Source organism: Pezoporus wallicus, unplaced genomic scaffold (genome assembly GCF_028554395.1).
Source record: "Pezoporus wallicus isolate ANWC-B61680 ecotype Strahan unplaced genomic scaffold, APGP_CSIRO_Pwel_v1 contig_3952, whole genome shotgun sequence".
NCBI lineage: Eukaryota > Metazoa > Chordata > Aves > Psittaciformes > Psittacidae > Pezoporus > Pezoporus wallicus.
The window spans coordinates 2,458,555-2,483,889 of NW_026635034.1; the positions used below are offsets into that span (position 1 = coordinate 2,458,555).

Here is a 25,335-nt window from a genome sequence, read left to right on the forward strand (position 1 = left end):
TTAGCATTCCTTGTGCTTTGCCTTCTCAGGGAAGCGCTTCCACAGCACAACCACAGCTGGTGTGTTCGTGGTGGTGATGTCCCCCTTGAGCAGCGGTGGCACTGTCCCCAAGTGCTCGGATTAGTAACGCTCCAGTGTATGGTATTTTACAGCCTGGGACTGGAGCCCGACCCACTGTGCACACCTGCAGGAAGAAGGCCTGGGCTTGCCATCACTTCTCCCCCCCCACCACCTCCTTTGTCTGCTGCATTCACTTGGGCTCCTCTGAACAAGCAGTTTACCTTCTCTCAGGCAGGGTTTGTGTCTGGTTTCCTGTCTGTGCTGCATCCCAGGCCTGACAGAAGTGTCTCTGTCTGTGCTATACTGTCCAGACACAGCAGTATCCAGAACTGTGAACTGATTTGCAAATAATTATTACGGAAGGAAGCTGTTCCTTCTATAGCTGATAACTTATCTGGTATACATCAAGCTCTCCCAGCCTTTTCTCTGCTCTTGCTTTAACAATTCAAACCCCAAACACGCTGTTCCTTTGTCAGGACTATACACTTATAGCACCCCCCTTTAAGAAACCTCTTTGATGGCCGGGTTTCTGTAGCAGGGCTGTTTAGATTTGTTGTGATTAAATCACATCCATTTTCTAATTTGTATCTAACACACACTTAAATACCTCCTTAGGCCTGAGCTGTATGGGCACATTTTTTTCTTCGCTGCTGACTTAATCAAGCAGAGGAGAGCTGCTGTGTGCTGGCTGCGATTGTCTCTTGCACTGGGAAAAAAAAAAAGGAGAGAAAGAAACACTTTGCAAAGGGCTGCTATTATCCACGCACTACGGTGACAGCACATTTAGCGTGCTTGAGGCTCTCGGGCTGCAGTAATTAATTGTGTGTCTGACACTCTGGCTGGCACAGCCTTGCACCCAGAGCTTTATCCATCACAGCAGCAGAAAAGCAAGCATCCTGGTACCCATGCATGCCAAAATCGGTCCCCCCAGGCCTCGGTGGGAGACAGGGGCTCACCCCAACGGTGGAGGAGGCTGGAGGGGGAGGCTGCTACACTGCCCAGCTCCAGGCAGTGCTGGGTGTTGGGGTGGGGGGGCTACACCAAGGTGCTGCTAGAGCCTGGGGTCTTATCCCTTCCCCATTGCACGCACACAGCCCTGCAGAGGGTCTTCTTCCTACTCCCGACCCCCATCCTTGCCACAATCCCTGACAACACGAAGATGCTCTCAGCTCCTATACACACCCCATCCACTGGAGAGGAAGTGCCCCCCAAACCCACCTTCCCCTCCATACCCCCTGCTGCAGGTGGAGCATCCCCATCCCTCCGGGTACCCTGCAAACCCCCCTCCACTCCTCCCATCCCTGTGTCCCTGCACAGAGAGAGGGGGTACAGGGGGGGTTCACTGGGGACCCCCACTGCTCCCTCCCTGCCCGGGGCTGTGCCCGCCCTCCCTCCGCGTATGCTAACTACGCTGCTCAGCTTGTGAGGAGGGAGGGAAGGAGGGGGGGGGAAGGAAGGAGGGAGGGAATGAAGGAGGGGACCTCCCTATCTGGCTCTATCTCCTCGGCTCCTCTCACATGCTCCGGGAGGGCGATGCGGCTCCCCGCGTCCCGCTGAGCGAGGCCGCGCTGCACCCCGCCGGGCCGGGGTGGGGGGGTGCTGCCCGCCGGCCGTACCCGGCCACCGCCACGCCAGCCCTCGGGCTCCGCGGTGCTGTCCTGCACTGTTTTATTGGGGCTCATCTGTGGTTGCTTTACCTCTCCCGGAACAGAAACCCAACCAAGCCGCCGCTCCCCGCACCGACCCCCGCGGCGGGCTGGAGAGGCTGATGCGGCCGCCAAGGTAAGGGGGGAAGCCGGGACACCCGCATGTTGCCGTTGCCCCGGCCCCTGCATGGCCCTTCCGCCGTCGGTCCTCTCGCCGGCTGCCTCCTCCTTCTCCTCCCGAGCCGCTTTTATAAGGAAACCTCGATTCTTTCCCATTTTCCCTGCCCAGCGCGCTCCCTCTGTCCGGCTTGATAGTAACCATGCGGTTATTCATTTATCCTCCCTTCTGATGCTTGCCACTGAAAATGCACCCTGCTGGGCTAAGTCAGTCGAGTAATTCCTTGCAGACCACTGGCGAGACCTGAAAATATCTTCCCGGTATTCTGCCCTTCCCGTTAAATAGCTCATCACGGGGCTGATCGCGATTATCGACAGCGGAGCGCTTCGTTAGCAGAGACAACAAAGATTTACCTCCCTTAAGTCCCGTGGTTGCAAAGCGCTGGGCTGTTTGCAAGCACTGAGGTGGGGAGAGCAACTGGACAGATGTGGGACATGGGCAGGGACGGCCACATCTGGAGCAGGTCGGATGAACCGAGTCTGTCAATAGCCCTTAACCCCAGGCAAGGAGGACAGGAGACAGCCCCTGGTCAGGACAACTCAGAGGCACCAAGCAGAGGAACCCCTGTCCAGGCTTACTTCCACTGTCGGGACCTGCACGGTGCCCTTCCTAAATATCACATACGTGTGAGGAAACCGGGCTGTGTTTGCAAGACAGGTGCTTTTTGTTGTGGCGGTGGTTGCAAGGCAGGAGATGAAAGTTTGGTGTTGTTTTGATGTGATTCTTGATTGCTGCCTGTTGGAGTAATTGCACGGCAATTGCTCAGAGGTAGAATCAATTTCCCCAAATTGAGATTTTAATGGGCGCTCGCAGGCTGCTGCTGTGTCATGTGGTTTAAGGCGGCGTTGGGTTGCATTTATGTTATAAACGGGATACTTGTGCAGGCGGCGCAGGGATAACAAACAGCACCACCCAGCGGGGCCGCAGCCCGCCCAGGCCAGCCCAGGCCAGCCCAGACCCAATCCCAGCCCCAGCCCCGGTACCAGCCTCAATTCCAGCGCCAGTCCTAATCCTGGTATCAATTCCACCGCCAGTCCAGCCCCTGTCCCAGTCCTACTCCGAGTGCCAGTGCCAGTCCAGCCCAGTACAACTCAGCCCAGCCCCAGTCCAGTCCAAGTCCAGTTTAGCCCCAGTTCCAGTCCCAATCCCAGCCACAATCTCAACCCAGCCCCAGTGCCAGTCCCAGCCCAGTGCCAGTCCCAATCCCAGTCCTGGACCCATCCCAATCCCAGTCCCAGCCCAGCCCCAGTCTCAGTCCTGAACTGGGCACACCCAGGAGCACTGCTGGTGCTGCTTCTATGCTGCTCCACAAAAGCTCCCAGGTTTGTTTGCCAAAATACCTGTAGAGGTGCTGGATTAAAGTTATTTTGTTGGGATTTTCTGGCATGTGTGTCCCTCCCACCCTTAGGAAGGAATGTCTCTTTCTCAGGTATCAGGGAAGAGTTTTAAACCAGCTGGTGACACTGTCGTTCAGTGTTCCATGACCGAGACATCCCGCACTGGGCTGTATTTCTGGCCACTGCTGTCAGGAACTGACAGAAAGAGAGCTGGCAAAGGTGGTTGGGTTTCACAGAGCTTCTTCCATAGGATCCTTCAAACACCCCTTTCTCAAAGGGCTGAAGACCTGGACTTCCAAACATGCCACGCCATCTTCCATCTTCAAATGAGATCCAGGAGATGTCCTTAGCTGACCTGTCAGTTGGGGGGGGGGGGGGGCAGACAATTAGGGACCTCCACTTTACTAAGATACCAGTGTCTTTAAAAGCAGCAGAGAAAAGCTGTCCCATTACACAGGCAGTTTCTGCCTCTGCTAAGCACCCAGTTCTATGAAACTCTCTGTGCTGTTCGTTTTTTGGCAGTTCAGATATATCCATCTTTTCTGCTGAGCTGACATTTGGCCATTTGAACTTGTTCTTGGGAACCTCCCAAGGTTGTCTTTTAAAGGGGAACCCAGATGTGCAGAAGATACACTAAAACAATACTGCTTGATACTTACCCTAAAGAGGAGACCGGGCCAGGAAGACCAGCTCCCTGCAGAGAGCTAAATATCCAGATGGTGAATTCCAGCCAGCCCTCCAAATAGTGCCGAACAAGGGATGGTTCCATGCTCCCATGTGGAGAAGTCAGGCCTCACCCCACAGGGCTTTGTGAGCAAGGGAAAGGGAGAGACACAAATGAATGCCACCAGTCACAAAGCTGTTGTGATGAACTCCTGGAAACATCCCTGCTTGGTTTGCTTTCTGTTGTGGGTGAGACTGGAAGTCTTCCACCAGCCCATCATCCCTTCCCCTTGTCCAGCTTGGCTGGCTGTGAGCATTTAGAGGTGATTTTTATGGCTGTGAGCTTGGAACTGATATTCAACAAGAGAGCCCACAGCAGGGTTATCCGCAGCAGCTTCAGCTGGGGCTGCAGATGCAAAGATGCAGAGCATTCTCACTGGTTTATTTATTGGTGTTACAAAGCTGTATTTCACTCCACCTTCAACCCAGTGGCCTCTTCACACAGCCAGACTGGCAAGTCTCACATTTAGAGATGTGGGGAGGCGGATTTGCCAAACCAGAACACTCTGCTCTGCGCTTTCTGAGGCAGGAGTAGGTTGGTCCTCAAAGCCCAGCTCCACGTGTCATCTCCACCTGCCCTATTCAGCTCTACGCAGGGCCCTGGTGAGACCTTGGGGTTCACTTTCCCTGTCAGGCATTGTGCTGCAAGGCAACAGGTTAGCCGGGAAGGGGGGGGGGTGGTTTAGATGTTTATTAAGTACCTTGAGGTACCCAGCTCAAGGACAGCATCTGCTTGTGCTGTCAGACAAAAGACCTCAAGGCCAGGTTGGACAGGGTCTTGAGCAACCCGGTCTAGTGGAAGGTGTCCGTGCTCATGGCAGGGGTTTGGAACTGGATATCTTAAGGTCCTTTCCTACCCAAACCATGCTGTGATTCTATGACTGTAAAATGATTTTGGAGATCTTCAAAAGGCACTGCAGTGTTTTCCAGTACTGCAAACATCGGAGGTGTGGCTGTTACTGCAGAAAGACGAATGGGTTCTTTTTGTGCTTCTTCTTGTTCGGAGGTTTTTTCCTTTAGTAAGGGCGCTGTTCAGAGCACAGATGTTTGGTTTTACTTCCACAAACATTTTGGGATCAGTTGTCAAACCTCCCGAGACAACAATTTGGGGTTTTCCGCTCCAAACTTCCTTTCTTTCTCCTTTAGGGAGCAATTTGCTTTTTGGTGCTCACCCCAAACACATCACTGAAGGTTTTGGGATTAGCTTCCTGCACGGGTGATCCAGGCTTATCCAAACCGGGCCACAAGCAGCGTTTGTTGAACACCTTGTCCTGAGGCAGAGAAGGCAAAGGCAGGGCTGAAGCTGTGTGGAGATAGCTGTGTGAAGAGTGGCCACGCAGGAAGTTCATGGGAGAGTCAGGAGCAGACCAGGAGCCCTGACATCCATTCCTCTAACTACCAGTTACCATCCTCAAAAATACCCATGTTTACTATTTTAGCCATATAATTACAGGTAGGGAATAATTCCATTAGGAATGCTGTAAGGGGAGGTATCATCTGTAAACCTTAGGGTTTGGATTAGGCACATTCATTCAGCCCCACTGCAGCCGACAGCCATGCACGGTGTGATGCAGGGCAGAGAGAAATAAAGTACAGATGAGTGATCCTGGCTGAGTTTCCCCTGGGAATTGAGAATCTTCCCACCCATCCTGAAAACACCTTGGAAAATGCTCCCGGCTGCCCCTGGCTGTGATTTGTGCATCACCCCTCCACAACACCACCAAACACGAGCAGCTCAGTGTGTAGATGACCACGGAGGTGCCTTTGCCCACAGAGCTGAGCCACTACACAGTGTAACTGTGCCATGCCTCAGAGGTGTTTGCATTCAGCGGTGGGTGGTTTTCCACATGCTGGTTGCAAAGAGCATCAGGCTGGGCTTCAAGAATGAAAGAAGCTAGGGAAAACACAGGCATTCCACATTTCCAAGCCTAGATATCCCCACTCAGCACGGCAGAGATCCGAATTTCACACAGCCCGTGGTTCAGCAGCAGGTCTTTGATTCAGCTCACCAGAAAGATGAAAGTTATGTGAAAAACATGGAAGGGGGAGCAGGATTTCAGAAACACACCTTATTTGGGGCCTTTTCCTGCTCGGCAGTTATGGTTTGGACACATCTGTTGTTTTCTCCAGCGAAATCCGCTGCTTTGATCAGTGCCAAGAACAGCGATCCCCTTTGCAATGCATGATGCAACTGAGCAAAATCAAGGAGAAATTCTTACAAACTGGAGCCAGGGGCATCAAAGCACGGCTTTATAGAGCACAGTTTTCCCTCCACCAAAGGCAGAAGCTCCAACAAGGGTCTCATAACGCTTCAAACTGGATTCCAGTCTATCACAGCAAAGTGTCAGCTTGCCACAAAGAGGCAATACCAAAGTGGTGCTTCAGGTCAAACAAACCAGCCTCACAGCAGCACGTTAGCAGCTTGGGTTTAGAAGTTCATAATTCAGATGGCGGGTTTTTTGAGTTAAAAATACATAGATCAGGTTATGTGTCATCAGCTGGGATAACAGGAGAAGGGGGTTTTCACACTGAAATAAGAGCAAAAGCTGCATTGCAAGAGAACAGGGTGAAAGCAAGAATAAGGGATTTGGGGTCTGAAATGTCCCCCTCATGCTTGGGCTCCCCCCAGCTCCTGGACCCTCTCCCTCCTTCCTCCAGGCCTCTTCCAGCTCCAGCTGCCTACACATCCCATCGGCAGGCATTTCTTCTTGGGTGGTAGCAGCAGCTGGCAGGGTTTGGACATATTTGCCCCTGTTTGACATCCCCCACAAAGAGGTGCTTCGCGGAGGCGTTCCTCCCACACTGCCTGTGCTACAGGTCTGGATCCGGCCTGCCAGCTTTCATCTCCTGCCCAGCTCAGCCTGCTCTGGCAGCTCTTGTGCACACAGAGCTCCTTCATATTTTAGTGGACATCATCTGAGCGCAGCTGCAGGAGCATCGGGACCAAGACAGATCTCCAGTCAAGCAGGCAAGGCTTCAGGCTTTTTGGATCCCATCTGGGTCCCAGATGGGAAAAGCTCCAGAATTTTAATTCCTGTTGCAGCCTGGATAAAGGCTCAGTAAGGCTCCTCCTTCATTTGGAGGCAAGGGGGCTCAAACACCACAAGGAAAACTAGATAGGTATTAACAGATACCTCTGCTTCTTGGATACTTTCTCCCATATCCTCTTCCTCACCTTACCTTCCATAGGAAATTTGTTGTAGCTGAATCACAGATTCAATCCACGGCAGGGAGATCACAAACTCTTAATGGAGACTTTAAGCTACCATCACTTTAAAAAACATCCTTGTGAGGTGGAAGAGAAGGGAGGTTCCAAGGACAATGAGAAGCAAAGTCAAGGAGCATCCCAGGCCTGTACCAAGCTGCAGGAGAAAAGACCCGCTGTGAAAGAGCATTTGCAGAGCTGGGAGAAGGGTTGTGTGAAACAACCTTTTATTCTTTGTATAAGATGAGAAAGGAGATGAAACGTTAGGATGGAGAGGGGGAACTCCATCACAGGAAGGCCAATGATCTAAACCAGGGGAGTTAAAGCATATTACTCTCGTGGGCATTCGCATTCACAAGTGAAGTTGTCTTAGTTCACTGTGGCTATAACATCCTTCAAGGGAGATATTCAAGAGTTCCAAGTGGGCTGTTAAGAGGGTGCCTCCCTCTGAGCCTGGCCCTTTCCGGGTGGAGCAGACCCCTGGGGTGGTGATCTGAACTGCTCACCTCCTCATGCTGAGGCATCAAGCAGGATTTTGAAGCCCAGCAGTCAAATCCCTGTGTTCTTCAAGCTGCTGTTCCATTCACGTGGTCCATAAGCAGGAAGGGCACTCCCAGTTCTGCCATCTGCCTGAGGGCTGCCCAAAGGGTCTCTGAGGGGATGCTCACAAAGTGAGACCTCCAGGATAACAATCAGTGCAACTGGTGAGACCTTCCTGCAGCAAAAGGTGAACATCCACATCTATCCACAGGCTGGTGGTTCAGAGCAGGCTGCGGTAGATGTCCTAGGAGAGCATAGGTACATGTTGGTCCTTTCCATCAGTCTTCAGTGGGCTGGCGGCTGGGTTCAGGACCCCTAAGAGTTGTCCCCTCTCTGAGGAATGTCATCTAACGATAACGATAAGGAGACTTGCTGTTTCTGAGTCATCCAGGCTTACTTCAGCGTTGGCAGTGCCAGTGAGGGTGAATGACCTGGAAAGGTTGTGAAATGCTCACACCTACCACGCACCCAGGGCTGGGGTGGTGTGGAGGAGCTCCCTGTGCCGGGGGTCAGCGTCCCGCGGGTTGCAGCATCGCTCCTGCAATCCCGCTGCCTGCCGTCTCCCTGCCTCAGTTTCCCCCTCACTCTACGTGGCCCCCTTTGCCCCAGATTTCTCCATTTTGGGGGCATCAAAACGCTTCGGTCAGCCCCAGGGCACAGAGGCGGGGAGGGCGCGCTGGGCGCTGACACCGTGGTGCGGTGGATGAAGCCCCTCTCTCAAATTCCCCTCGAGCTGCGGCACACGGGACGCGGAGCAGCACCAAAAGCCCTCCCCGCGCGGGGCCAACCGCACTCGAACCCTCCCTACACGGGGCACGGGGCGTTTGGGCCCGGCCCGCAGCACAGGCTCCCCTCCCGTGTGTCCCCGTCCCGTCCCGCCCCGCTCCCGCCCAGAGCACCGCGTTCCTCCGCCCCTTCCCGGGAGGCTCCGGCGGGAGGAGGAGGCACAGCGAGAGGATGCGGACATTGGAAGGCAGCGGGATGATGGATGGTGTGGGCTGGTTTGCGATGGGAGGGGAAAGAGAGGAGGAGGCGAAGGAGAAAACGTCTGTGTAATCCTTCAGTGAGGAGGCCACCGGAGCTGGGGCCGCCCGTCCCTGCATCGCTCCGCGGAGCCATGTGGGGCTTTTGATTTGATTTTTTTTTCCCCCAGTTCTTTCTTTCGATTGATTTCTTTCCTTTTTTTTTTTCTCCTTTTTTTTTTTTTCCTTCCTCTCTTCTTTTTTCTTTTTTTGTTTTCCAACTCTTCTTCCAGGGAGAGGATAGTGGTTAAAGCTCGAGCTGGATGGATGGGTATGGGGAGAGGGGCAGGATCCACAGCCCTGGGACTTTTCCAAATCCTCCTTGTCTTTCTCTGCATCTTCCCTTCAGGTAAGCAACAGCCTCTTTATTTCGCAGCGTTTCCCCCGTGTTTCTCCAGCCCTTGGACAGCCGCCTCCGGCCCCTGTCTCGGGGCCTCTTTCTCTTCCCTCTCTGCAGCGCTTTGCCACATGTTTCAAACGAGCGAGCGGGGCTCAGGTTCGGTGTGTGCCTCCCCCCTCGCCAATCCCCGTTTTTCCCAAGCAGTCGCGGTGCGGGTTCTTCCTTGACCTCATCTTCTTTGTCTCATCGCGCAAGGAAGGAGATGGTGGGAATGAAAGCAGCCCCCGGCGGAGGGTTGTTGTGACAGCGGCGGGCAGGTTCCCTTGTGCTCCCCTTCCCGGGTGTGCCTGCCGCTTTGCAAAGGGGGGGGACCCCCAAGTGAGTCCCCCAGATGCCTCATTTCTGCCGTTGAGTGCAGTGGGGGGTCCCCGCTCCGATCCCCCCCTGGAAAGGGCAGAGCTGGAGGTTGCGGAAGGGATAAAGGGGGTTCTTTGGGATGCTTGGGGGGGGGGGGGGGGGGGGGGCACGAATGGGGGGTTCGGCCCCAGGGCTTACCTGGGCCGGCAGCGCGGCTGCGAACGGGGGGAACTTGTATCGGGCTCCCCGTTCTGGGCGCTCCCAGCCGCGGGATGGAAGTGTTCAGTGGCTCAGCACCATTATGCCACTGGAGAGCTGTTATGCTGGCCGAAGGCGGGATGGCAACCGAATGGTCCCGCACATCGGCCCCCCCCAGCCCGCGCAGTCCCTGCCGCACCTAGTGCGGGTGCCCGCTCCCTCCGCCCGGTGTGTTTGTGTGGTGTCAGAAAAGGAGAGAATGTCAGAATTACAGCTGAAAACGCCATCTGTTTCCAATGAATCCCCCACAGTTTTTCACAATGTTTTTGGCAGATCTCTGCCTGCAAATTCCTTCAAGCCCCGAGTGCTTGTTTTTGTTGGGGGAGGGGAAGCCAAGTCCACAGAGGCGGATTTGTTCCTTCCAAAACTCTCCAGTTTCTTTACCTCTTTTTTTTTTTTTTCCCCTTCATTTGCAAGGAGGGGGGTAAAAAAGGAGAGAAAAGCAGGAGGGGAAAAGAGAAGCCCCAAAGCTGAAATCGCCGTGTTTCTCTTTTTGCATTAGTAAATCTTCCCCTTTTTAAGTGTATTAATCCCGAAGTCGCCCCTGCCTTTCTTTTGCATAACCGTAGGTGCAGCGTCTTGCACACACATGTAGGAAATAAATAAAGAACTGCTCTGTGCCCTTCCTCCCTCCTTCGCCCTGGCGCAGGGAAGCGGAACCTTTCTAGCGTTGCACTTAGCAGTGGGGTGTCCCTCCGCACCCCGCTTCTCCCAGGGGACTTCCCAGCAGCTGGAAGATGAACCCCGTGTGTGTGTGTTTTCTAGAAGCTCTGGAGCTGCTCCCCTCTGTGTTGCTTAACGCCCTTTTCGGAACGGTTGAGTTGCAAAGCGTTAGGGCTGTGAGATTTACGGTGCAAGAAAGAACTTGATAGGAGATGTGGCTGCTGCTTTGTTTGATTCTCCCGTCAGCAGTCAAATAAGGTGCAAAGAACTGGCAGAACGAGGTGATCCAGAGCCCGCGGGAGCGGGGCGCAGGCGGAGACGGTGCTCCCCATGCGCAGGGCTGGGAGCGTGTTGGGGGCTGCTGTTGAAGGCGTTTTGGGGTGGGGAGATAGGAAAAAGGGGGATTTTTTCCCCCTGGCAAATCCTTTGTCCTTTTTCCCCTGTGCTTTTGGGGAAATTGGGGGTTCCCAACCCGGAGGAAGCTTTGCCCTCCTCCTGAGGGTCCCGTGTGAACGGGGTAGCTGGAGGCTCCAGTTGGGCACTCAGTGTCACATCCGTGCCTCACCGAGCACTGCCCATTTATTTATTTGCTTAAGCCCCCCTGCACTCTCCCCTCGGGCTGGTTTCCCGCTCATGTTGCTCTCACACTCATGGCTTCACCTTGCTGCCTCTGGGTGGCCCCTGCTATCGAGCTCCCTTGGGCTGGGGTCGCTGCTGTGGGTCCCCCCATATGGGTCCTTCCCATGTGAGCACTGAGCATGGGGCTGCTGGGGAAGGAGGCTTGGGCAGAGCAGGCCACTGCTGACAGTTCCTGCTTGTTCCTTGTGCCAGGTCCCATTGTGGGATGCTCATGGGCACTCTGCCCTCCCATCTGGGACCCTGATATCCCAGGGTGCTTGGATGACCCCCACCTCTGTGTCACAGTACAGGCTGGGATGAGTTTTCTTGCAAGTCCTTTTGTACTTTCAAAATCTGGCCTAGTTTTGCCCCAGATGTCAGGCTTTGCTCTGCCAGCTCCAGTTTGCTTTGGCTTTCCCCGTTTGTCTTCAACTTTCAGCTGCAATACACTCCTTCCCCTCCCCAATGGGGATTTTGTGCCCTAGGTCCATCCAGGTTGATTCTAGAGAGGGATCCATCCCTACTGAAGGTGCATGGGATCAGTTGATAAGTGGCTTTTCTTGGCGACGGGGAGGGATGTGATGGCAGCCTTAAGCCAAAACTGAGCAGGGGGCTGAGGGGCTGTTCAAACACCTCCCCACCGCTGTGAACGGGAAGGTGGCGGCAGGGGAGGAACACGCCTGTGCGGGATGTTGTCAGGGCAGAGGAGAAGGAGAAGGGAGGGATTCAAACGTAAACCTGGAAATATTTTGGCTTCCCTGTTTTGTTGCTCGCTCGGAGCCGGTCTCGTACTTGGAACAGGGAGTTCTCTGCGATTGCCAGCCAGACTCGTTGTGGGGCTGGAAGGAGGCGCCTTGTTTTTAATGCAGATGGGGTGGATATGTTGCTTTTCTTTAAACAGAAAATCCTGAAATTCCCAGCTCTTGGTTATTGGGAATGGGGGGATATGATGAGGGCTTTAAGTTTATCATAGCAGTAGTTGAGGTTTCCTTCTTTGTGGCCCAGCCAGCTGTACTGAGTCGGATGTGCACATGAAAGTGCTCACAGGGCTGGGCAGCCATAAAAACTTCCTAACCTGGGGCTCTACTCGGCCTCTGCACCAACCTGCTGTCCCCAGAGAGCCCGGATCCAGCGCATCCAGCCAGGGCATGATCCAGCTGGGATGTGCCACTGGATCAGGCACCAGTAACAAGGAGTTTTCCAGTCTTTCTTCCAGCTCCCTGATGGGCACATCCCATAAGGCTCTGGCAGGGCAATGCATGACCCAGGTGAGGCCCTCCTCAGCCCATCAGTCCTTCAGGGAACCCCACAGCTGATACTTATTGCTCCCAAAGGATGAGCATTAGTGGGACAGCAAAGAAGGTCAAAGATGAGGGCGGTTGGTCCATCTGGATTGGTTTGATTTGGTTTGATTTGCTTTTCCCATTGGAGCAGACACCAGCTTGGAATAGCAAATGTGGGAACCCAGAACTGAAAGAGAATCAGCATCCTGGGTGGTTTGAAGTGGGCCAGGATGAACTCGGGGCTGCTGCGAGACAGTGTGCCGGGGTGACAGGGAAGGGTTTTGGGGAGGATGAGGGATGCTCAGAGATGCAGCTGTAGTGGGGCAGATGAGGGGTGTCCTGGCCTTTTCTCGCTGTCCTGGTAAATCCTGTCTTGATGCTGCAGATCAGAAGCGAGCTGTACAGGCAGGGCCCTGCCTGGCTGTACATGGCACGAGGAGCATGCTTGTAAGAGGAGAGCCCCTAAATGCCTTTAAAAAGCTTTGTACGTTGCACTTGGCAACCACTGGGATGAAAAGAAGAGGATATTTATTCCCTTGCCTGCAAGCTCTCAAAATAACAGGGTGTCCGATTGTAGCCTCAAGATTGCTTTGCACTCAAGTGCAGCCTGGCTGAGTAAATCACTGCTTCACCAGCTGAAATTCCTGCAGCAAGGGGGAGAATTGAATTATGGCCAACTGCAAAACCAGATGCCATCCCCTTGATGAAGTCATTGGGCTCTTACTGCGGAGAACAAGCTGGCTCCTACACACACGCAGCCCTCGTAGGCACAGACTGAGCTGCTCTGTCTAACAGCCCGATCATGGTGTGTGGGGCAGCCGGAGGCTGGTGTTCTTGCAGATGGGAGAGCAGCAGGTCTTCGGTGGGGAGCACCAGGAGATTTCTGTTGCATGAGCTATCCAGGAGAATCTGGCCATTTAATTCCCAGCAAGCAGAGCTATCCCTGCATATACAGGGTTTTTATGGGCCAGGCAGAGAGCAAGCTTAGCTTCAGCTCAAAGTGTTCTCTCCTCCCTCGGTTTCCTCTCCTTCCTGTACAGCTGTAGACTTTGGTCCCCAAAGCCCTAGTAACGCTCTGTGGCATTCAGGTTTTTGGATAAGCTACTTCTTCTCTTGCTGTGTGACACACTCCAGCCATCCTTTTCTGAGATGACAAGGACATGTGGCAGGACGTCTTAGGGATGGTTCCTGGCTTCGGGTTTTGCCAGCTGACAGCGATGTGGAGAGCATCAGTAATGTGAGATCATGACTGTGCTGGGGATGGGAAGGTGGGGAGCAGCAGGACTAGGCAGTGGGTTCCAGTAAGAAAGTTACTTTTTCTCTTAAAACCTGAGTCCATGGTGGAGGCAATAATCGGATACATTTTAAATATTGTGGCTTCCTGGAAAGCTGCCCGATGGAAGGATGGCTGCTGAATATAAGCCAGCTTGTGCCCAGGCAGCCAAGAAGGCCAATGGCATCTTGGTCTGTATCAGACATAGTGTGGCTAGTAGGGCCAGGTCAGTGATCGTCCCCCTGTACTCGGCACTAGTGAGGCTGCATCTTGAATCCGGTGTTCAGTTCTGGGTCCCTCACTACAAGGGAGAGATTGTATTGCTGGAGTGGGTCCAGAGAAACTGGTGAAGGGTCTGTAGCACAAGTGTGATGAGAAGCAGCTGAGGGACCTGGGAGTGTTCAGTGTAGAGAAGAGAAGGCTTAGGGGGACCTTATCACTCTCTGCCACTACTTGAAAGGAGGATGGAGCCAGGAGGTGGCTGGTCTCTTCTCTCAGGTAGCAAGTGATAGGTCAAGAAAGGGTGGTCAGGCATTGGAACAGGCTGGCCAGGGCAGTAGTGGAGTCATCATCCCTGGAAGTGTTCACAAACCGTGTAGACAAGACCCTCAGTGACATGGTTTAGTGGTGGCCTTGGCAGCCCTGGGGTAACGGTTGGACTTGGCGATATTAAAGGTCTCTTCTAACCTACTTGATTCCATGGGGCACGAGTGATGGGGGAGCAAGCCTGGTGCCAGCTGGGGGCCCAGCGTGAAGGAGAGGATCCACCAGATCCCCTGCACCCCTGAGTGTGGCTCCAGCTGCGGTCGAGTGCCTGTGTGGGTTTTTGGTGGGCTGGTGGAGCTCTGCCTGCCGGCCGGGCAGCTGCCACCCCACACCCTGCGCCCAAGCCAACGCCTCTGATGGAGATGCCGCAATTTTTTGGCAGGCATTTTAATTGTATAAATTTGCCTCATCCAGATTTATGTGCTCCGGGCTTTTCTCCATCTCCTCGTTCCGTGTCTCATTTACCTCTGTGTTTGAAGGGTTGGAATTTCACAAGAGCACGGCGGGGATGATTATTCCTAGAGGGAATCCACACCTGTGAGCAGAAAGAGTTTCCCTGCCAGCCGGGCGAGGGGGGAGGAGGGTGAGGGACCCGCTGCTGCGCCTGGGGGGCCCCAGGCACTGGTGGGTGGCAGCGGAGCCTTCAAAGGCACCCTGGGAAAAACAGCTCCAGCGTGGGGAGGGTGATGAGTGCTGGAAACCAGGAACACTTGGCCATGGCAGTGGCTGGTTGAGGCAGCCTTGTCCAGGTACTGCTGCTTCAGAGGGATGGGGACACGGGTGGTGTTGGCTGAGAGAGGAAGCTGAGGGTGATGCTTTGTGGAGGGGGTGGGAGAGTGAATCCACCTCTCTTCCCACTGGGCTTATCTTGGGTGAAACCCTTCCCATTCTCCTATGTGATACGGAACACTCTCCTCAAGATCTACAAGCTCTTGAGAACTGTTGGCGAAAGCTCCCTGATTGGGGTAGTCGGATGTGCAGCTCTGGCACTGCTTCCCTCCACAATGGGGAACCAGCTTTGTTAGTGCCCTTCTGCAGATAGAGAATAGAGGAGATCGCTTTCCACCTTATCCTCCATTCAACACTTTGGGCTGGAGCAAAACCTGCATCCTCTGAACCATCCACCAGCACTGCTTCCTCTGAGCAAATGAAAGCTCAACGGTTGTAGCAAAGGCAGTGTTGAAGCCTGAATCCCAGGATGAAGTTTTAGAGCAGTCATCAACTTCGCTGCATATTTGGCTGTCAGCACTGGTTCCTCCTTTCAGCCCATCCTGGACTTGGTAATTCTTAGAGCAGCTTCGCCTGCCACTCATTGTGCCAGCTACAAGCTCCATGATTGATGCCCTCTCCAGTAGTGTCTGTTCACTCTTCTCCCTGTATGTGGACATTGAGGTGAGCCTGGAGGAGCCGGGGACACTGGGGGAAGATGCATTTGCCCCTGTTAAGCATGCCGGGGCAGCAGTAAGCTGACGCTGAGCTGAAAGAGCTGACTAAGTGACAGGAATGATCAAGGGCTCCTTCGGCAGCATCCAACTGTTCCTGCCGTAGCCGATGAAGACACTGACTCCACTGTTTTCTTGTCTGTGCTTGCCCCGTGTCTCCACGATGCCTGGAGAGGAGAGATGGGGGGCCATGAACTCTGCGCTAAGGACAAAAAGGAGTTGGTTGTGGCAGGTTCTCCATATGCTTTAGTGATTGACATAGGTTGAAATAAGAAATCTCCTTCTGTGTCCTTCTTCTGACTTAAAGGAACTGGAGAAAGCATATTCTTGAGCAAGACAGGGACTGGGTTAAAAGAAGCTGCATGGATTGAGATCCATCAGATCCATCCAGAGTGACTCTATCAGTGCATCCTTTGCCTGGATTTAATGCATCTGCTGCTTTTGCTAGTGGAAGAGAGCACAAACCCCAGACCCCAGCGTGGAAGGTGGCCCCTCCAGCCAACCTCCCTGTGCACGCCCTTGCAAAATATGAGCTCCAGCTCTTTAAGAGAGGCAGGTTTATTTTTCTCTTTCAGTTCCCTCCTCCTGGTCCTCCCCCCACTTCAGTGCAACTGAAATCTGATCTAATCCCTTTGCACATGGGTAATTTATTGGTCTGTTGGGCTTTTCTTGATGGCAAATTGCGTTGTCTTTCTTCCTGGGTTGAGGCTTTGGAGCAGTTTGCTGCATTCCTGCAGCTCTTTTCTCAGGGCTGATCTTTCACACCCCCTCTGAGCACAGTCAAATCAGTTTTATTGGACCTCTTTGTTATGCAAACAAGGCAATAATAACCAGGCTATTATTCTGCAAGATTGTGCTTGATTAACAGTTCAAAGGAGGTCGCTGCCATCAAGCACAAACTCTTTCACCAGGCTTGGGTCAGGTGGCCCTTGGGACTTCCTCACCCCACGGTGTGCAGTGGGGCTGCAGGAGAGGTGCCCCTGCCCATGATACCCCATCCATCAGTGCTGTGGATGGCACCAAGGGACTCATTTCTCTCCCTGATGTGATGAGGCACCGGTTGATGCATGTCATAAAATAGAATCACAGAATAGTTGCAGTTGGGAGGGACATTTAAAGGTCATCTGTCCAACCCCCCCTGCAGGGATGTCTTCAAATAGACCAGGCTGCTCAAAGCCCCATCCAGCCTGAGCTTGAATATTTCCAGGGATGTGGCATCTTCCACCTCTCTGAGCAACCTCTGCCAGTGTCTCACCACCCTGCTTCTTCTCTATATCTGGTCTCAAAGCCCATGCAGGCATCAAAATACGGGTCCAGCATGGCCACACGTGGGGTGGCTTTTGTGGACTTCCCTGCTGGGTCAGGGACAGCGTGAGGGGCTGGACTGCAAAGGCCTGATGTCCTTCATCTGCTCTGGTTTTGCTTTAGGCTGGAGAGACCTTGCTGGAAGGGATCCTGTTAGCCAGGTTTTTGAGGAGCAGTGCAATTCTTTTAACTTCAGGATCATTTTGGTGCTGTCTGCCTGGGGGCTGAGCAGCCTGCATCTCCTTGAAGCTGGTAGATATGGCAGGTATTTAGGACATCTGAGAATTGTGCCTTTCCTATGGAGGTGTCAGCATAAATAGGTTTATTTAGATTACTTAAATAAATATGTGTTTAGGAGCCTGAGTCTAGGTGCTCAGATCCGAGGCCAAAGGTAATTACATTTAACTGCATTCTTCGAAAAAGCCTTTTACTGCATGTGTGAGGCTTGCACATCCACACTTCAGTCCATACATTTGGAAAGAGGCAAGATGATGTATTTGCATCATATGTGAGTGATGAAATTACTTTCCACCCGTTAGTAACCAAAAGGATATTAAACAACATCTCTTAGCAGTGCACACTTGCATATTAACAGGTCTGGGTAACACGTGCCCAAGAGTCTCAGAACAATTGGCTTTGCTTATGAAATGAATTCCCAGTAATGCTGGAGAATTTGCAGGAGAATGGAGGAATTGCCAATTTTGTGCTGGTTTTCTGAAAGAGCTTGATTTGGGTAAATGAGATCCAGGTAAACTGACACGTGCTGAAGGGAAATAGCAGCACTCGTCACTAAAAAGCTGATCAAGTCAGATGCTTGCATATGGCTGAACACTTACTTACAGAGCAGAGGGACGTGGGTTGTGCGATCCTCCAGGCCCCTGGTGTGTGTTTGGTGACCACGGAATGCTCGCTGGATGCAGGATCAGTGCTTTGCAAACCAGGAGCTCTGGAGAAGGTCCCAGGCCAACAGCACATCCCAGTGCCCGCTGCAGTGCAATGCCCCAGTGACAGGGGTGACCTCAGGAGAGCGGGAGTCCTGCACTGGCATTGCCTGTTCCATTGGGTGGTGGGTTCTGCAGGATGCCAGCCTGCTGGAGGGAGGCCTGATGTGGGGCTGGGCAAACACCTCCCAGTGGGAACTTAAAAGTGCAAACCATTTAGCTTATCTAGAGGATTGACAAGTGACTTGATTGCAGCGTGTAAATATCTTTGTGGGAAACATGCTGGTTACTAACGGACCTTTTACTGCTTAGGAGAAAATCACTGCTTCTTTTTATGTCCTTACAATGAAGTCAGATAAAATCCACTTAGAACCAAGTTCTTGTTTTGTAAAGGTGATAAACTTCTGAAACAACCGACCAAGGAAAGGGGTGGCTTTTCAAACCGCAGGAGCCCTCATGGGAAGTATACGTGAACAAACACAGGGCACCGGGCCTCGAACAGTGGGGGCTGTCTTAGTCCAGGTGATTCAGCAATTTCTTTTGGCTTTAAACTGTCTGAAACTGTTGGTTTCAAGATAGCAAAGGAAATTTTGTCCTTGGTTTGAGTGGTGACAGGTCCTCAAGGAGAAGATGATGTAGAGTTCGGGAGGTGACTGGGATGGTTGAAATCACCCATCCCCAGGATGAAGGCCCCATTAGGATGAGCAACAGTGAACATCACATGGACCCAGGGGTGTCTCACACATCCCAGGCGAGTCTTGCTGGGTTCCTGCTTGAGAGGGATTTGTTTCCGTGCTAAGTCATCTGTGGCTGAAAAACAGATCCATTGTGAGTCGATGGAAAATAGATTATGTGGAATTGAATAAACATCGTTTCTTGGCGTGGGTACAGATGAGACTGCACCACTCTGCCAGCGCTGCTGCCAGAGGGGACAAGACAAGGCATGCTTGGTGGCAGGGGGAGAGGGTCGTGTTTGCTGTCCTCTGTAGTCTGTGCAGGCAGTGGTCCCTCCCCAGCAGTGCCACGGGTTTGCCAAGGGTGACCACCGGTGTGGTTGGAAAGATGTCCATGGGGGAGGCCAGGCGCTGCCCCTCTCGCACATGCCTCTGTGCTGCGGCACCTGGCTATGGAGATCTAGCCTTATATGGGGCCCTGAGTGAAACAGCGAGAAGGGGACGGGTGCCAAAACTGGAGCGATAACATCTGAGAGAAGAACGCTCCCCCTTCAGGCCCAGGGAGGAAGGAGATGGGCTTCCTTGCCCTTGCTTTTGTTGGGGTGTTTTTAACTCCAAAGTCACTGTCACCATGGAGCAGCACAGCAGCAAGGGATGCTCAGCACGGGGATGTGACTAACAGCCTGGGGGGCTGATTTGCAGCATCCTGTTGTGTCCATAGGCTGCTGCAGCTCATGGTCCTGATCCAAGCGAATGGAGCATGTCTTTAAAGAGTAATTTGGCTTAATTCCTACTGAAACAAATCCCCTCTGCAGCAGCTGATGGGCTGTAGCAGCCGGAGGGAGCTGCAGCCCGAGCTCTGCTTGCTGGAGGTGATGCTTTGCACAGCACATCCCGGTGCCTGATTGAACTATCAGGTGAATGGGGCAAGTGGGTCCTGCATGTCCAGGGATGTGTCCTCCAGCTCCTCCCCAGGCTGTGCTGGCAAGTCTATCTGCAGTGACAGAGCGTTGTTCGGCCACATGCAACCTCAAGGCATCCTCAAGCTGCACATTAGCATAACTACTAGGAGAGCAGTGATTTTAATTGCCTGATGCCACAACTGTTTGGGATAACCGACAGTGGTGTCGCTGGTCACACTCCTGCATGCTTTTTTAATGCCCGCCTTCCACCGGGAGGGTCCTGGGTCATGTAGAACACCAAGCAATACACTCCATTGCAAGCTGGCTGGCTACGATGGTAAGCCAAATGATTTTGATTGAAAAACACACTCTTGGAGTGGAAAAGAAAGGAATATGAAATACTTGTTATTTTTACATTGGAGCCATACATGCAGAAGGCTTAGCAGAAAGGCAAGCCCATGTTCCAGGTCAAAAGCTTGTTACCAAGTTATCTCCGGTCAATGAGGAGTTAAAAGCTTTCTGCAGTGCTTCTTGCAGGTTTAAATGGGATGCTGCCAAGACAAAACAGCTCCTGGGTTCTCAGTGCTGTTGCTAGCATCTGAGTTTATTAAACATGAGTTTTAAAACTGAGGAACCTGTCACCATTTCCTATTTGCACTTCACTCTTCTTGGAAAGAGAGAGGAGACAGGCTTGTTTCTTACAGCCTGACTGCTTAGTGTTTTATAGCGTTGGTCTCCCTTTTTGATTTTCCAGCACCGACTATGTTTAGGTTTCCAGCACTGTGATGTTTAAAACTAAACCACACTGTTTTCCCTGAAACAATACTGGGTTTTGTAACTTTCTTTTTAAACAAATCTGAAATGGATTTGGCACAGATGCCTTGCCAGCCTCCTTCTAAACTAACCCCGAGACGGGAGCATAAGGGTACGCCTGTGAGAGGCAACACGAAAGCATCTGGAAATGGTGGGGCTTTTCTTCTGCTCCTGCCGCCTTTTGTGCCTGAGCCCATCCCATCTCCAAGCCCTCCAAGGGAGTGGAAGAGGAAGGAATACACTGTGGATTTTAAATGGTGTGAGCCTGGCTTCACCCAGCAAGACTACGAATTGGCACTATGCGGCCTTCAGCGATGACCATGTGCTTTGCGCACAGCTGCTTTCCAGTCTGCTCCAGGGAAGCCACACTGCCCCAGGGAGCAGACATGGAGGGGGAAAAAACAGGATCTGAATCTCCTTTCCCTCCGTGTGGGCAACACAAGGCTGGGGCTCGGCTGGCAGCCCCGCACCCTGCCGTGCCGGTTTTTCTCCTCCACCTCTTGTTCTCTCTCAGCGGGCCGTGGTGGGGAACAGGCTTCCAGGGCTGGGCAGAGCCACACAGCAATCATGAAAGAGGTTGTTTTGGCTCCTGCTTCTTTCCAGGGGCAGAGGGACTCTTGCAAGCGCTGCTCCCAGCACTGCTGCAGCCATGAGGAGTGGCTGCTGGCTCTGCTGCAGGGCTGGTCACAGCATAAATCCTGCTCTGACCTCTCCATGTTGACATGTGGCTGGGGCAAAGCGGTCATGCTGGGGCTGCCTTTCATCGTGCCCATGAATCATAGGATCCCAGGTTAGAAGGGAGCTCAAGGATCATCTGGTCCTACCTTTCAAAGAGGAAAAGGAAGGCAGCCAGATTTTTGTATTGGTATTGTTCAGTCCAGACACAGCTCACAGTGATTCATGCAGCACAGAGCTTTGAATGTCAAACCCTAAAAAGGCATTGAAACCCCACTGCATCTCTCCCCACATTAACGATCATCCTTATCACTGCTGATGAATATGTTCCATTCTTCCACACTCTGGTTTTCCCTCAGGAGCGTTAATCCAATGGCTGGATGCTCTTTCCCTTCTTGGCTTAAACTGGGGCAGATCCTGTTGGTTTCTTTGGTTTTGATGCATGAGACTTGGGTCATGTGAGAGGGTCACATCTGGTGAGTGAGGCCCCATCACGCGGTAGAGCCGATGTCATGAGTTTGGGCTGTGGGAGGGGGACACCCGTGTGTTGCCGGGGGTAGAGCGGGATGTCCCACATGAGGCGTGCAAAGCATTGACCTCCTTGTGTTGTCCTTCCAGTGACATCCCCATGCAAGATCCTCAAGTGCAACTCTGAGTTCTGGGCAGCCACGTCAGGCTCCCACCACGTGGGCACGGAGGAGGCACCGGAGTTCTGCACGGCGCTGCGAGCCTACGCGCACTGCACCCGCCGCACCGCCCGCACCTGCAGGGGGGACCTGGCCTACCACTCTGCCGTGCATGGCATAGAGGATCTCATGGTGCAGCACAACTGCTCCAAGGATGGACCCACCTCACAGCCCCGGCTCCGAACATTGCCCCCCGGGGATAGCCAGGAGCGCTCCGACAGCCCTGAGATCTGCCACTATGAGAAGAGCTTTCACAGACACTCAGCTGCCCCCAACTATACCCACTGTGGGCTCTTTGGGGACCCCCACCTTAGGACTTTCACAGACACTTTCCAAACCTGCAAGGTGCAAGGGGCTTGGCCGCTCATAGACAATAACTACCTGAATGTCCAGGTCACCAACACGCCGGTGCTGCCTGGCTCTGCGGCCACCGCTACCAGCAAGGTGAGCCTCGGGCATGTCCCCATGAGCAGAGATGGGCATGGGCTGTGCTTCTCAACAGCTTTTCTTGCCACCATCTCTTTTCTCCACCATTTGCACTTCTTCTTGGGAAGGGTGAGACCGGGTGGGATTTCCTCTGAATTTGAGCATTTGGCCCTAAATATCAGGTGCCCATCCTGCTTTTAATGGCCTCTGGTTTCTTCTGAGCACATCCAACCCCATCATGGTTAGCAGGCTGAGATACTGCAGCTCGAAGGGCTGTCCTGGCCACCTAATGTCCAAGCAAACCTATGACTATCCTCCATGGAGATGTCAGCTTGCAGGGAGAAGCCTGGAGGGAGCCAAGTTCCTCACACAGCCTTCCCTCTGCCCAGGCTCGTTAATTGTCTCTGTGGTGTGCAGCCAAGTCCAGGTATTTTGTGGGGCACAGTCTGTTCTGGAGGTGCTTTGACAGCCTAAATAAACATCCTGAAGTTACAAGGCAAACAGTGAGAAAGCACAGGTGAAAACGTGCTGCTGTGATACAGCAGAAGGTGTGTGGCACAGCCTCAGCTTCAGGAGAGGCCTGGAGCTGATGAACTGTCACATTGCTCCATGGTGCACAAGCTCTAAAGCTAAAAGACCACTTTTTGTGCCAAAAAATGAGTCTCAGCAGGAGGCATCCTCTTGCTTTTGGAAGATGTCCTGTCCCACCATGTCTGGGAGTTCTGTTTCTCCCTGCATGTACAAAGAGTACATGAAGGACAGGGGCTGCTTCTCAGCTTTGGATGTTACCTTTTTAGCCTAAGCTGGTTTTGAGTTGTCCCTTACAAACCTCCTTAAAGATACTTAATGATGCTCTCAAAACTCCTTACCTACCAAAAGACATCAAAACCTATTGAAGCTTGCAAGGAAGTTTGGCTTGAGGAAAATGGCCCTTCAGCCGAGGAATGTGCAATTCCTAGGCTGGATCCCAGGATCACCATCTTAATTGAGCCTTTTCACCCGTTATCTGCCTCACGGGCTTGTGGTGAGGAGGGATTAGTCATGAGATCTGCAGCATGAGCTGTGAAAGCGTTGCTGGGTCACTGCTAGAGGAACATGTGTTGTTGGAAAGGATGGAAGCTTCTCGGTCCATAGGACTTTCTATGTTGTTACATGATGTTCTCTGGTCTACCTTTCTTCCTGCTGCCAGAGGCAGGGCTGAAACCTGAGGAGGTTACTGCGGGAGCTGTCTCTCCTCCAGCCCTGACCTGCTCTGCACAGGCCTCAGTCTGCCCCTTCATGGGGCACATGAAAGGAGAGCCCCCTATTGCTTCCCTCATGGAGAGAGGTGAAAGAGGAAGAGAAAGTCTGCAAGAGGTAAAAGAGGAAGCATGGTTTGCCTGGGAAGAAGAGTGAGTTGCTTTTCCTCCCAAGCAAGCTCTACTCTTCTTTCTCCTCATCAAGCCTTCCCCCCAAAGCAGGGTCAGCAAAGGAGGAACAAGAGCTGGGTAGTCCTTCCTCCAGCAAGGGACCTGGTTTTGAGCCCAGCCAGGGTGGGGAGGCCCATTGGGCTCAGTCTGTGTCCATATCACCCCCAGAAGGATCTGCCCATTCCAACACACTGAACACGTGTGTGTTTGCGTGGCTGAGGTGTATCACAGTGTGTTCTGGGGCCCAGAGGACAACACCATTGTTTTGCAGGTGGCCAGGGAAAGGAAGGGGTCCAGCCCTTGGGATGTAAATGCCATGGTAGTCAGAGGAGAAGCTCCACCACCTACCTCTAAAAGAGTCAGGGCTCATCCCCTCTACCATCTGTGAGGCCTAGAGGCAAGGCAGCACTGCATGCAGGGGCATGTCGCCACAGGCTGTGAGTAGTGATACTGCACATGAGAGCTCCTGGGTTGGGGCTGGAGATAACAGCGCAGATCCAGGTGGTACATTCAGTCCAGCCTCTGGCTCCTGATTCCATACATGGTGACCTCATGCCTGTGCTGAAGCAGGATGACCACGTCTGGGTACCTGAAAGTTGGGACAACTTAGGATGAAGTACCTACCCATGAGCTGAAGGCCATGCTCCTGGCTGGGCTGAGCAGACAGCTTCTCCACCTCCCATGCTGCTGCTGCTTCTGGTGGTGGCTGTATGCTCTCAGGAGGTCATCGCTGGTTGTAACCCTGTTCCTTTCTTTCCCCCCCTCACAGCTCACCATCATCTTCAAGAGCTTCCAGGAGTGTGTGGACCAGAAAGTGTACCAGGCAGAGATGGACGAGCTGCCCGCTGCCTTTGCCGATGGCTCCAAGAACGGTGGAGATAAGCACGGAGCCAACAGCCTGAAGATCACCGAGAAGGTGTCAGGCCAACACATAGAGATCCAGGCAAAGTACATTGGCACCACCATTGTGGTGAGGCAGGTGGGCCGGTACCTCACCTTCGCTGTGCGCATGCCAGAGGAGGTGGTCAATGCTGTGGAGGACCGGGACAGTCAGGGCCTCTACCTGTGCCTCCGCGGGTGTCCGCTCAACCAACAGATTGACTTCCAGACCATCCGCTCAGCTCAGGCCACAGAGGGCCGTGCTCGCAGGAAGGGGCCCAGCCTGCAGGCCCCCCCTGAGGCCTTCACATATGAAACAGCCACAGCCAAGTGCAGGGAAAAGCTGCCCGTGGAGGACCTCTACTTCCAGTCTTGCGTCTTTGACCTCCTCACCACAGGGGACGTCAACTTCATGCTGGCTGCTTACTATGCCTTTGAGGATGTGAAGATGCTTCACTCCAACAAAGACAAGCTGCACCTCTACGAAAGGACACGGGACTTGGCCCCCGGCAACATGGCTCCCTCGGGGATGTCCTCTGCCCTCTGGGTAGCACTGCTGTGTTTGTGTCAGTGCTGGTTGTGCTTGTTATAGAGGTTTGCTCCTTCTCACCATGGAGAGTGGGGAAGGGGTAGCAGGAGGGAAGCTGGGATGAGATGGCAGTGCTGGACAATAGGAGGTTGGATGTCAGACCTGAGTGGGTTGCTCTCAAACCTCTCTCTGGTACCAGGTCTTCCACCTTCCCAGCTCTTGCCTGGGAGGAATGTGCTGCCAGTGGGAACAGTCAGGAGCTTTTGCTGGACTCTGCCATGTCTGGATGTTCCTCATGTGCACCTCCTCTTGTCTTCCTCCCAGTAGTGTGGGTTCCAAGGAGCCCCCACCTCCTTGTAGCACTTCCCCAGGTCCCAAAAATGCACATGGTGACTCTGACATTGGTGTGCATGAGCATGGCTTTCTCTTCAAAGAGCAGAGCCTGCAAGGAGGGTGCAGAGGAGCCAGATGGGGCCAAGCCTGGCTGTCACAACAGGGCTGGTGTTTCTGTTTGTTGGGGCCATGCTCTCCTTTTCGGGCATGTCAATCTCTGCCTGTAGCCCCGTTGCTGCAGACAGTGGTGCATGGGGCTGAAATAGTGGTGA

General features: G+C 53.2%; 1 protein-coding gene across 2 annotated transcripts; it reads left to right on the forward strand.

Annotated features, from left to right (window-relative positions):
• The first annotated feature begins 1,633 nt into the window (after positions 1-1,633).
• On the forward strand, positions 1,634-25,269 carry RGMA (repulsive guidance molecule BMP co-receptor a). 2 transcript variants are annotated; one of them, XM_057418349.1, is made up of 4 exons: positions 1,634-1,842; positions 8,945-9,060; positions 21,420-21,931; positions 24,092-25,269. In XM_057418349.1, the coding sequence occupies exons 1-4, from the start codon at positions 1,829-1,831 to the stop codon at positions 24,791-24,793; spliced, it is 1,344 nt and encodes a 447-aa protein (XP_057274332.1). In that variant the 5' UTR covers positions 1,634-1,828; the 3' UTR covers positions 24,794-25,269. The 2 variants fall into 2 exon arrangements, with proteins under 2 accessions (XP_057274332.1, XP_057274422.1); XM_057418439.1 differs by lacking the exon at positions 1,634-1,842 and adding an exon at positions 8,592-8,680.
• The last annotated feature ends 66 nt before the right edge of the window (positions 25,270-25,335 follow it).

Excerpts from the sequence above, each read along its gene's own strand:
- RGMA (XM_057418349.1), top strand. Across the intron at positions 9,061-21,419 it reads TCTCTGCATCTTCCCTTCAG|TGACATCCCCATGCAAGATC; the intron begins GTAAGCAACAGC and ends TTGTCCTTCCAG. Across the intron at positions 21,932-24,091 it reads CGGCCACCGCTACCAGCAAG|CTCACCATCATCTTCAAGAG; the intron begins GTGAGCCTCGGG and ends CCCCCCTCACAG.